Source organism: Eublepharis macularius, chromosome 11 (genome assembly GCF_028583425.1).
Source record: "Eublepharis macularius isolate TG4126 chromosome 11, MPM_Emac_v1.0, whole genome shotgun sequence".
NCBI classification, from domain to species: domain Eukaryota; kingdom Metazoa; phylum Chordata; class Lepidosauria; order Squamata; family Eublepharidae; genus Eublepharis; species Eublepharis macularius.
In genome coordinates this window covers 49933164-49946634 of record NC_072800.1, presented here as the reverse complement: position 1 = coordinate 49946634, position 13471 = coordinate 49933164, and the positions used below count along the sequence as shown (strand labels likewise).

Here is a 13471-nt window from a genome sequence, read left to right as displayed (position 1 = left end):
GCAGCAAAAGTTAGTTAGCCTGTTTTTCTCCAACTTATTCCTCATGCAAGTAAAGTCAAAAGTCTGAATTTGCCACTCAATATAATTTTCAAACATGGAATTCAAAGCATATCCAGTTATGCTCTTGTTTACACAATGCAAAACAGAAACTGCCAGTAAAGAAGAGGACAGACCTGCATTCTAAGCAAATATAGTGGATTGTGCCGGATTATAATGCAAAATTCATGGAATCTTTTGCAGTTGCTGGGTACAAATTATTACGTGAATATGATCACCTTTAAATGATAAATGTGTTCTTCTGTATCCAAATCTATACATTTTGTTGATTTCTTCACAGACATCACTGAAAGCCCAACATCTATACATCCATGCAGCTTCCCTCTGTCTATCTGCCAAGAAACATTTAAAAAACCCCAATTATTTCCAATTAAAGGAAAGAGGACAGCAGAAGATTTAGGTTTTTAGGATTACCTGTTTTTGCCTTTGGAAGTAATCACACAAGTCACATGAGAACATTGGAGCAGCATGCCTTCAAGGTACTTACGTCAGCTGGACTCTTTCCATATTTCAAAATTCCTTTGTCCAGATAAAAGCATCTCTGTAATATACAGACAACTCTTTTAGTCAGTAAGCATAAAATGCTACAACGTATTTAAAATGAAAGGTGCCTGAAACTTTCTCACAGAAGTTTTTGACAAGGTCACCAAACCGAGTGACTCAGTTTTAAAGGGCAACAACACCGGTGATGGTGAATGCTTTTCTCTGACCTTGTGCCAACCTTTCAGAGGCCATTTCCTTTTTTTCAGCAGGTAGCCTTCCTGTCTCTGTGGTTCCTGGGTATAGTTCACAACTCCCCGTAGTCCTTCTACGATCTCCCAGCTGTCCTGTTTAGAAACAAGGTCCAAATATGTGGTTGGCAATTTTCTTCCTTTTTCCATACAAGACGACAGACCTCAAAAAGAACATTTTTAATAGGCAATCCCCCATCCCAGGTAACTTGAATTTAAGAAGACAGCCCCACTGGACTCCTGGCTTGACCTATCTTGGTCTAAATGAGAAGTGGCAAACCACCCTTTTAATCAAAGAAGAAAACACAAGCTCATTACCCTAATGTTTAAAAAGCACGTTCACAACAATAAACAGCGCAGAAACTGACGGATTTCAGAATCTAAACTGAGGGAAGATTTCAGAACCTACATGTGAAGAATGGGAATGCTCTTCTACCAGTTTGTGAGTATTTTGTTTTTTAAAAAACACACTACCACCTCCAAACTTCTCAAGGATGAATCATCCAAGTGACTGTCTGTGACTAAATTCATTTAATTTATATATTACAACTTTTTATTATTGATATGGTATATTCTAGAATCCGCATTCCAAAGCAACCATCTCCAGGGGAAGTGACCTCTATAGTCTGGAGATCATTTGTAATTCCAGGAGATCTCTATGCCCCACCTGGAGGTTGGCAGCATATTGCCTATGCCTTCTCAACAGCTACTTCATGATCCACAAAATGCTACTGCTTCAAAAAAGGAGGGAATAAAGATGCCCTCCTGTCCCATTCTGGCAGGCCATCCCAAAATACTGCCTCCACAACATATTGGTTCCACTATACTCTAGTGGTTTGGTACTGATTAGGTATAAGTCACACAGACACCAAGACCATGGGATAACACGAACCAAAATATTAAAATACTTTTAAAAAAATTATTTAAAATATATGGACAATATGGTTATTTAACTGGACATTTCTAAAGCCTTCTAACCTTCATGGTAATTTCCTTAACATTATTGTAATGAAGGGTGTTCACTCTCCTAATTGCCTTGACCTGGATAGCCCAGGTGAGCCTGATCTCATCAGATCTCAGAAGCTAAACAGGGTCAGCCTTTGTTAGTAATTGGATGGGAGACCTCCAACGAAGACCAGAACTGTAGAGGCAGGCAATGGCACACCACCTCTGATAGTGTCTTGTCATGAAAACCTCACTGGGGTTATTGTAAGTCAGCTATGACTTGAGAGCGCCACACATAAACACACTCTCCTAATAATCTCTGCCCTAAATCAGCAGTGACAGGACCCCCGCTTGCTTTGATCTGAAGCCTTCCTTCTCATCTGGCGGTACTGGGATAATGGGAGACAAGTACATAAATAGGAGGTTGCCTTAGTTGTTCCATCAAGTCCACATACAAGAGCATATTTGAGAGCAATCAATTTGGAAAGGAGGCAACACATTTCATGAGACCATAAGACAGTAGATTTATCACAGAAACAGGGATACAAGCTTTGGCGAGTCACAGATTGATTCTGAAATTCCAAGGCTAAAGATAAATCCCTTCAGCCACCTGTCTCTTCCTTTATAAAGTAACAATTTAATGTTGGAAAGGATTTTATAAAATGAAATCACATAAATGTTTTCTTTTAGAGTACCTGGGGTTACAGAATTTCTGGCCTGGAGGCCAGATCAAGCCCTCTCTGTTTCTGGGTGTCTTAGCTTATGTGCGAAGATTCCAGGGGAAACAGGTGGCCTCTTTGAAAGGGGTTTCCTATGACAAGTTAAAATAGTACAACAGACACTGCTACCTCAGGAGCAGCTGTGGGTAAGTGAGCAAAAGAAAATGTGTATCTGTTTGACTGTGTAGTGAAGCATGTTTGCAGGTATGAATAAATAGAAACACTAGGGTTCCAAGTCCCCTGGGGCCCAAACCCAGGGGATGGGAGAGGTTGTGGGTGGGGTGCGGAGGGGAACTTACCTCATGCATATTCCAGAGGACTTCCTTTTTGCGCTGGGAATGGTGTCATTCCCAGCATGACAAGGAAGTCCTCTGGAGTGTGCAGGAGCACGCTCTGGAACTCGCAGGCCCGTTCCCTGCACCTTTCTTCTCTGTTGGCCGGTTAAGCAATGGTGGAGGCTGGAAGCAAGGGATTCCCCGCCACCAAGGGAATGGGATCCTTAGTGATCACCTGTGTTCTGTTTGTTGTGACACATTTTGCTTTGCCAGATGGTCTCCTGTCCAAAAATAGACAGGGAACCCATCACTCACGTATGTTTTCTTCTTTTTCCCATGCTCCAAACCTAGTGCGATGATGTTACTTCTCTTGCAGAAGTAACATCATTGCTGGTGCGCAGACGGCTAGGTGGGCTGGAAGCAGGAGGGAGGGGGAGATGGCAAAGGTGGTAGAAGTACAAGAGACTGAGTGGGCCAGCTGGTTGCTCTGGCGGTCTGCGCTGCCTGGATGCAGAGGGAGGGGAAAGAGGCAGAAGCGGCGCAGGAACACCTGCTGGAGCTGCTGCCAGCTACTGCATACCAGCGGCCAACTGCTCCCCCCGCCCCCGAAAATATTAGGTATTTATATGTCTGGTATTTTAATGTTTCCTCCAGACAATCCAATACAAAAAACCAGACTGTCCAAGGGAAAACTGGACACCTGGCCACCCTAGACACAGCTAGAACTTCCTCAGGAAACAGCTATGTCATTTTAGCTAGGGCTGCCTGGCCTCCTGGTAAGTGGGAGGCCTGCTGGAAGCCATATTTGCCCAACACCACTCTAAACCTTCAAGTGACATAGGATAGCTCTAGGAATTGCGAGAAACTCTAGGGAAGTGACACAGTGGCATAGATAACGTTTTGCCCCTCATGTCTCGGCCCTCGACCCTCCTGCCAGTTGCCAGCACATCCTGGAAAAAGGAGAGTTAAGTTTTGAGTTAGATATTTCTAAAAAATGAATCCGGAACCTCACACCCCAGTATTTTAATTATTCCTTAAATATCACAAATTTGTTTTGTCAGCAATCCTAAGTAGGTCTACTTGGAAGTAAATTCCATGTTATTTAACAGGGGTTTTACTCCCGGGAAAATATCTTTAAGATTGTAGCCTCTCTCTGCTCCAGACAGGCCTACAATATCCAGCAATACTGCCATTTTAGAATCTTTTTGAAGGTATGTTAGCATTTCACAAAATCACAGATTCATAGGGTTGGAAGGGACCTCTAGTCCAACCCCCTGCACAATGCAGGAAATTCACAACTACCCCCCCCTCCCCGACTTCCCCACTGAACCCAGTTCTATGCCCAAAAGAGGACAAAACACCTCCAGCATCCCTAGCTAAATTGGCCTATGGAAAATTGCTACCTGACCCCAAGGTGGCGATTGTGATTACCCTAGGCATGTAAGAAGGGCCGCGAGAACTAAGCACTGATGTAAACCTGACTCCTTGTATTACCACTCTTAAGTCTTATAGTAAATATATTTTGGATTTTATGATCAAATTAGGAATAATAATATCAAAAATATTTTGGTAGCTTAGAAGTTGTTGGATGTTTGTACACAAAGAATCAAGATCCAGCAATTAATGGTGTTGAAAATGTTCTAGAAGTACAAGAGATTCAAAGCTTAATCTACTCATTATAGTCAACCTCTTACAGAAATAGTACTTTTAAACAATATTAATTCATGAAGCAATATTTAAGTAATTAATTTGTTAAACAATATAATATAAGGACTGGCCATGAGGTAAAAAGAGTACCATAATTCCAGTATTTACAGATGGGACATTTTGAAGAACACTTACTCATCAAAGAACCTAACTTAAAAAAATTATAGGAACAATATATTTCACATCTGTCACGACAGGGAAAGTGTAGGATTGCCAGCTCTGGGGTGGGAAGATACCTGAAGAATAAATTTGTTTCCATATCCATGCTTTGCTGAACCCATATTAATCTACTTGAGTTATTATTTATAGTTTGGCTTTCTGAGACTTGAGATTACATGGTGTAAATCAATATGATCTATAGCTTGAACATCTAGTAAACAATGCAATAGAGTTTGACTAGCAGAAAATTTAAAAACAAGCAGAAATCTGATACAGAGCTAAAACAATGCTGAAACAAAGCACATTAAACACATTAAACAATGTAGAAATTACCTAACAGCATCATACTTACAACAACAGAGAGTATAAAGTAGCATAGCCTACAGTCCCTATCACTTTACCAAAATGTCTTTCTGAACCATTTCCTTACAGTAAAGCCCTTCTACCAGTGTAAAAAAGCTCTTCTAAATAATTCAGTTTTGCATAATTACTAACTTGGTGGAGCAAAGGAAGAGAGGGACCATGAAAGGCTTTATACGTGACAGCCTGGTAACTGGTGGGCAGCCAATGCAGTGACTGCAGAATGAGAATAATATGCACGTATTACCTAACTCCTGAAAATAAACAAGTTGTAGCATTCTGCAGCAACTGGAGTCTCCGAGTTGACTTCGAGGGGAGTCCTATGTAGAGTGCATTATAGTAGTCTAGTCTTAATGGTACCATGATGTGGGTACAGGTGGCCAGGTCAGCCATTCAAGACAGGAGGCCATCTTCTGGGCTAGACTAACAGTGCAATCCTAAGCAGCAGGACGGAAACCGCATAGGAAGAGAACTAAGCCTTACCCGGGCATAAATGGCACTTACATCAACATAAACATAAACCCCACTCTGCTGGTGCCCGCCTGAGACACAGTACTGCAGATGGGACGCCGCCAGCAGGCATGCTTGGTGGCCAGGCAGAGGCGCAAGTCTGGCGCGAGTCCCCATGCTGGTGCGGGAGGGGGTAGGGTGGGGTGTGAGTTAGTCCGCTTCCAAACCTACTCCAGCCCTGGGAATGCCCCCTCCAGCGGCGGAAAGTTACGTCACGAAAAAAGGAGGCACAGCCCATAGGCGCCCATTGAACGGGAAAACTCGAGCCCCTCTCTCAGCATCCAGCCCTGCCCCCTGTGGCCCGAAGGAGCATAGGATGGGAACTAACACAGGAGCCAATCTACGTCCACTTCTGGGGTGGGCGAGCCCCCCTCCCCGCACCAAATCACCTGCAGACGCACCCTACAAAACATCTGGCTGCGCTGCTCATGACCTCAGGTAAGTGAGCACACGGCCGAAGGCTCTGCCTGTCAGCTTTATGCCGTGGATACTTTGAGCACGAGGTGGGAGAGAGGGTACTCATGGAGGTGGCCACTGAATGCACTGGTGGGGAGTTAGCAAGAAAACTGGGAGAATTTTGCACTCGCTCAAGGGAAGAAGAAACTGTCTTCTGTTCACTTGCTCCCCCGACTTTGACAACAGCTGCCGCTCCTCCCAGCTTCCCGTTGGGATGTCTTCTCACACATCTCCACAAACTTTTCGTGGCTCGGGGCTTGGATCGAGGGGGCGGGCTCTGCTGCCAGGAGAAGCATGTATCAAGTGGCATCCTGTCCGGCTCCCCTGCCCCCTTCCCTCCCCTCAATGTAACTTCAGGCAGTGGGGTGGGAATTGAACTGTGGTCCATGAATGTCTGGCAGGGTAGGGGGGGATGCTCCACTGAGGATGTTCATTCTCTGACGGACTGAGCTGCTGGCATCTGATAGGCCAGGCAGAGGGGAAGGCAGAAGTTACTAGGGGGAGGTGTTGGCTGTGAAGCAATATCTTTGGATCTCCTTCACCTGCAGAAGAATGGACCACCCTCCATTTCGCTGTTTGCGGAAGCAGGGATGGACTTGGAAAATCTGGCCCAGGGAGCTGGCCTCTCACGTGGTTTCCAATGGGCATTCCTGTCACTCATTGTAGAAACCACCCACCCCACCTGCCTCTCCGGATCCTGGGGGCTGCTCCCAAATGCTGCAGGATTTCTGGTCCTACTTTTCAGGGAGGGGGAACCTGTTTCTCGTGGTAGTGGTGGCAGCAGCATGGATTTGCAAGCGCACCAAGCTGCAGCCACAGCCTGGCCCTCATCAGAAATGGGGGCTGGATGGGTGAGAGGGTGGGTGTTCGATCCAGACCTTCACTATCACCTCTGCTCCCATCTCTGGCAGGGATGCCTGCTCTCTGAAGGGGGCGAGCTATTGGCGGCGGCAGCAGGGATCCCGGCCTCCCCATTGGCTGCGCCACTGCTTGCCCCTCGCCTATCAGAGGAGGGTTGTGGCCATTGGCTGGTGTGAGCAGGGTTGTCAGGGGAACGGCAGGCAGGTGTTCCTGGTGGCGGCTGCACTTCGCCTTGCCATACTCGGACGCTGGCAGGACTTCTGCAAAAATCCACAGGGAGCCGTGGAGCGGCGCTCCATTTACGACAACGCACGAGTGACAACGCTGCCTCTGGGCATAGGATTGAGCTGCCCGTTGGAAGAAGGCATTTTTTGCAGCTGCATTAACTTGCTTCTCTACCAGCAATGCTGGATCCAGTATAACCCCTAGAGTCTTAACTGAGTCAGCAAGGGTCATTTGGACCCAAATGAAACTGGGGAGCAATAAAGAAGTACAAAGCTTGGAGTCAGGTTTCAACATTAGACTATATGTTAACAGTAATGTATATAAGAGTAATGTAAATGTAACAGAAAATTGTAATCCAAGCCCCACCACAGATCTTCCCCTTTAGTTATTAAAATAAATACATTATTAGACAGGGGTCATAAGTTCATTTATTTAGCACAGGTTCGGGAAGGGTTATGCTGATGATAAATATTTATTTGTTCTGTTACACATTTGTTTTTTTTTTAAAGTAATATTTTTATTAACATATTAAAATCAGTGAACAGAGTTAACAAAGAACAACAAAGTAATAGTTACCTATATACAATTATGTACAGGAATACTTAATCACGATTGGTTATAGCTTTGAACAAGAAACAAGGATAACAGATAATAGTCAATAAGTCAGTTTTGTTAAGGTTCATATAACTAGATCTTCTTTGGGAGCTATTACTTCAATCTTGAGTCTGTTAAACATTTGTGAGATAAAATATATTTTAAAAATCAGCTTTGAAGTTGTGTCTTAGTAGTTTTACTTGTGTTTTATTTATTGCATATTCTTAAAATATCAACATAATTCAGAGAATTAATAGAATTGAATTATTGTATTCTATTCACATTCTCTCAAACTGATAAGCTAGAACAATCAATAAAGTTAAAGTTTAAACCCTACTTATGCTAAAATTAACATTTGAAAAAAGTAGTAGGAACTGGAAGCCATCTTCTCACACCATCACTTTCTAGTGCTGGTGGTCCTCTTATTTTTTTCTTCTCTTGATCCTTTTGGCATTGCTTTTGACATCTCAGTCTCCATATGAAGGAAAATGCCATCCTATTCACATTGAATTTTTAAACAAAATCATTTTTAAAAGCATCAGGAAAACATTTCCATTAACACTCAGACTGAAAGTGATGCACACCATAATCTAATCCTTTCAAATGTGGGAGATACACTTTATCTTCAAAACCTGCTCTTGAGAAGTCACTCTATTATCAGTGGGTTTCTTAGGCCCTTAGTTTAACATACACAGAAACAGAGAGAGAGAGAGAGAGAGAGAGGCTGTGGTTTAGACAGTTAGGTATATAACTGTGTCATTAGAACTCTAGTTAGTTTCAGATAATAAGAATTATTGCTCATTAGAAACCATTTCACATTATTTAGGTGCTTGTTTCACTGAGGCACCCCCAACCTGTTTTATCTGACCACCCACATACAACTTAAAGGATATACAAGAAACCAAACTGGATTTATGGAAAGGCCGGACACAGGCAACTGATGAGCCTCTGCCTGGGACAGTGGGGAAAGGAAGATTTGTAGGTTTACACTGGCAGTTTTCGAGGCCAGAAATGTAGGTAATTAGAGTCTCCGGCAATCTCCTCTTTGAAGAATACAAATGCCTCAAAAGCTGCAGCTTGGGGGAGAAAATAAACCAAGCAAGCTCAGCTCTCCTATCTTTGCTCTTCTCTTTTGCACATTTTGGTATTTCCAACAGAAATGATCTGGCATCATTCTTTCTTTGATAGCAGCTTCCCATTTTTGACTGTGTATGCTGGTATCCCACTACAAACCCCATAGGCACCAAACCTCCGCTGAGAATGACATATGTACATTTAAACCACTGCTTTCTGTAGTGAAAAAAGCAGAAAGGGGGAATTTGCCAAGAAAAGTGGCAATATAGATGCATGCCCACCATTCTCTACTAATGTGATGGTGTGAGTATTAGGAATCTGCACCCGAGTACAAAATGAAAAGCAAGATATGACTGGGAAATTAGTTACCGCTATTTAGAAGAACATTCTGGTTCTCCTTTTTCAATATTTGCTGTGGGAGAAGAGAACAAACACAGACAGCAATTTGTAAGTCTTTGTGGATTCTAAAAGTTCATATTTCATCAAGCTTCTTACTAGAGAGTCATTTAATTAAACTAATAATATCTAATTAAAATGAGATTGAGGTGGCTCATTACCAGCTCTTTATAGAGGTGGATATCATGCCTGTCACATGGAGCATTATCAGTCATCAGAGACAAAACGGGTAGATGTCTAAATATATTCAAGTATACAGTGCAGGTGGGACATTACAAAGACAAATCTATGCTTTGTTCTAAGGCAGTGCTGCCCTGAACACCAGTGATTTATGATCTCATCTAGGAGTTGCTTCTTCCAAGTGAAAACAGTGGGGTGCTTAGCTAAGAAATCAGTAGGAATAATGAGATACCCCATAACTGCTGTGAAAAAAATGCTGTCCCACAGCTGAATGGACTTTGTGCTGGAACAGTGAAGAAATAGTCAAAATTAATATTACGGCTAGTAGCCAAAATTAACATAGCGCTGGCTCCAGGTTTTAGGAAGGCTGTGGTCAAGATGCCCTCCAGCGACCTTCCCCCTACGCAATACACCTTTTGCCTTTTCTATCTTCACTCCACCTGCTCCTCTCATATATACCTGGCCTACCTACCTCTCTGGGGCTAGTATTGGTTAGACTAAAGGCAACCAGAAAGAATCACTCCTCTGCTTTCTGTCTAGCGTTTCTCTCAAAAATTGAATAATGAGTGCAAAGGCACTAGAATAATAGATCAGCTCTAGACTCTCACTTGTATATTTTGTAATATTGCCTTGATTCAGCATACAATTAAATGACTTTTTTAAAAAGGGACTATCTATATTTACATAGAGGCTGTTCTGTAGGGGATAATGGCATACTTTGTAAACCGCTCTGACTGGGTGTTAAGCCATCCTGAAGGGTGGTATATAAATCAAATATTATCATTAGGGTCCTCAACGCCACCTGAGACCAATCCAGTCACCTCAAGCAGGGAGACTGTTAGGCAGTGGAGTAGGCAGTATACTAACAGAATCCCAATCCCATCTCTCAATCCAAACATTAGATACACAGCCTCAAATCTGGAAGTGTCCTGGATAGGGGGATAGGGTCCTTATAGCATCCTAAATGATGTTCCCTCTCTGCCATCCAGACCTATTATGATGTGTTACCGAGTACCACAGGGGACACAGAGTGGAACCACAAGTGACAAAAGGCACAGGTTGGACACTTGTCAGCTTCCCTCAAGTTTTGATGGGAAATGTAGGCATCCTAGTCTTGCAGCTTGGCTCTCTGACTGCTGTCCAACGGACTTTTCAACTGTCACTTGTCCAACATTCCGCCAAGCTGCCTACAGTTGGGAGAGGTTAGCCCCAGCCATCTATATGATTCATTAGCCAGGAGGATACTGGAAGGGAGAAGCATTGATGAATAATTGGGTAGAATACTGCCACCTCTCTGAAAAGGATACAGAACCTTTGAAGGCTTTTCTTTATCTCTCCATAAAGAAAAGGCTTAAAAGGCCTGCTTTCAAAATAATAAATGAAATCTATTAATTCAAGGAAGGCACCTGCAGTATCCCCTAAGGGGCCAAGTCCACCCGTGGCAAATAATCTTAAGAATACCTGACATTTCTAGCACCTTCTTACTTCATCTACCCAACTGTTATATACAATATTATACAATTACTACATAGAAGGATCTGGATCCAACCAGATTTTCTGCTGGTGAAAAATTGAGAGGTCCTGAATGTTCAAAAGCCACATGGGAGGGGAGTGGAAGTATGGAGGAGAATTGTGTGAGACTGAATGAAAAAGCGGGCCAGTTCCAACTGATTACAAACTATTACTTACAGTAACGGCTGTAACTGTATTGAATAAATTCAATATTTATGCCTCTTATGGCAGGAATCGTTCTAAAATTCTCTAGATTGTTATTAAACCTTTTCCTACTTTTGTCAGATCTCAGAAGCTAAGCAGGGTTGATGGAAGACCTCCAATGAAGACCAGGGTTGCAGAGGCAGGCAATGGCAAACCACCTCAGTTAGTCTCTTGCCTTGAAAATCCCACTGGGGGTCACTATAAATCAGCTATAACTTGACAGCACTCTCCACTATCTATACTTATTAGATCAGCAGGAGGTAATCATAAATGAACTACACACACGATCTAGAATGTGGTTTTAGAAAAGAGCATGAAAACTGTGTCATAAGGTAATACATTACTTATTTATTCACAAACTACCCCATTGCATCTCATCCAGAAAGGACTTTCTTAGTGTTACCATATACACAAATTGAGCTAGATTGCTTTCTCTTCTGTCAGTACAGATTTGTCTCTAGCAGCAAAAAGAAAGCAGAGGAGGGCAGCAGAAATTTCATGGATGAATGGGCAGGTTTAAATGACCTGGGAATAAGCCCAGCACTCCAGGGGCCACTCAGCTTAGACCCAGTCAGAAGAGCTGCCAATGGGAATTAACTCACCCACTGCTTACAGTGGTAGATACACTGATCACTGTTGCAACTTAAGGCTCTAAGCAAAGTGATTCCTGCAGAGCTGGTGGAGCTGCTGGGGCTCAGCTGGGCTTGTACTGGCAGCCAGCTATAGAGCAGTGGCTCATCAGGACCCTTCCCAGTAAGTGAAACACCTCTGGAGATTTCACCCATGATGGAAATAGCAGAGACTGCGGATAGTGCGTTTCCCTCACCATAATACTGCACTTTTGGCAGAAAACCCCTTCAATTCCCTCCCCCTCCAAATCAAGCATTATTCCTTCCAGAGTTAGCAGAATACCTAATACTCAAATTCAAAGAAGAAAAAAGGAAGGAATGATAATGTTGCCACTGAGATTTACAAGAAACATACGCTAATCAAATGTGTAAAGACAGAACTTTGGCTTAGATCAGTACCCACTTTTTGTCCTCCAACTTGCCACTGGAGCTTGCTGTGCCCCTTAAAATCAGGACCCTATGGGTTACTGGGCACGCCTTTTGCCAGTCAAAATAACTGGGACCTAAGCCACTGAATCATATTTCTTTTTTATATATATAAAACCAGGACACCAAGATACTAGCCTTTAGCAACAACGACCTTTAGCACCAGTCAAACTCAAATACCTTTAACTCACACTGAAATTTCTTCCTGTCCTTGCATTGCACAATTGGTATCAGGAAACACTGAAGTGTATGTTTTAGAAGTACTTCTAGTGTAACTTGGAGCAATTACTGAATTGCCAGTACCAAGGACACTGGAAAGTAGCAGAGTACAAAGGACACATTGCTGTATACTGGGGGGGGGGGGACTCTGACAGTCTAGCATTAAAAAGTTCTAGGAAACAGTAAGCAGAAGCTCAAGAAATGCAAAAATTCCTCCAAGATTTCCCTTTTGACCACGTATGAGGAATATAAGAACACGTTGCAGGAGACAAAATACATATGTAGAATTATGATAGCAATACATAAGTCAGTCCAAGGTTAGGCTAGTATATGCAAGATGCTAGGAACAAATAAAGTGTTGGACTACTTAATTGATACATTATGCCCCAAACTTTAGGTGGCTTAAAAAAAGATTTTCAAAAAATAATTGAGAACAGGTTTGTCCATTCTTATTAGCCATTAAAGGAACCTTCCTTCTCCAATAGCAAATGCTGTGTTACAATTTGCTCTTCTGAAAGGAAGATACGCATGTATTCCATACTTCCAACATTTTTGCCTCTGTTAATCCGACACAGTTGAACCAGTCAAACATGTCTTTTTGCATTGTTCATTCTATAAGGACATTCAGAAAAAAACATCATCCTAATCTTATCCAAATATCTGGGCAGATTGACAACTTTTACTCCTCCTTTCTCCTTGTTGACTGTTTTAATGATACCACCTGGAAGGTGGAAAAGTCTGTGCATTAGTGTGCTGAAGAAAAAAACAGCTGGTTTAGTCTTTTAATAATATCATCATCAACATTAATCCCATCACAGAATATTTTATTCTTTTAAGTACTACTTTTATATATTATTGACTCGTATGTAATGCTTAGTTGATTGAGGGTCACAATGCAACTAAACTGAAATCAAATCTCAAGCAACTGCTTTCTCCAGCACATTGTGCAGGATAGCTGACTATGGCCAAGTATCTGGCCACTGTCGGAGATATGATGCTGGACCGCATGGCCCTCTGAACCCATCCAACATGTCATTTTTTATGAACTTTGGTGGAATGCCTTGGATCTCCAGAGCAGTCAAATTGGTATTTGATGTAAAACTAGAAGCTACTAAATTTTTACTTCACAGTGTACAAGAAAATCCCAAAGGCCACATTTTATTTTAGGTCAATCGAAAAATGAAGCAGTGAGCTAGAATTGCTCCTCGCCTGATACTTGTTTTCACAGCTCC

General features: G+C 42.5%; 1 protein-coding gene across 3 annotated transcripts in view; it reads right to left on the bottom strand.

Moving 5' to 3' along the window:
• Window positions 1-13471, bottom strand: part of OSBPL3 (oxysterol binding protein like 3) — a 112396-nt gene that overhangs the window by 50226 nt on the left and 48699 nt on the right. For all 3 annotated transcript variants that reach the window (XM_054990835.1, XM_054990837.1, XM_054990836.1), the window contains exons 3-5: window positions 768-884; window positions 545-598; window positions 276-389 (exon numbers count right to left, since the gene is read on the bottom strand). In XM_054990835.1, the coding sequence (XP_054846810.1) occupies window positions 276-389; window positions 545-598; window positions 768-884 (285 nt within the window). The remainder of the gene's footprint in view (window positions 1-275; window positions 390-544; window positions 599-767; window positions 885-13471) is intronic.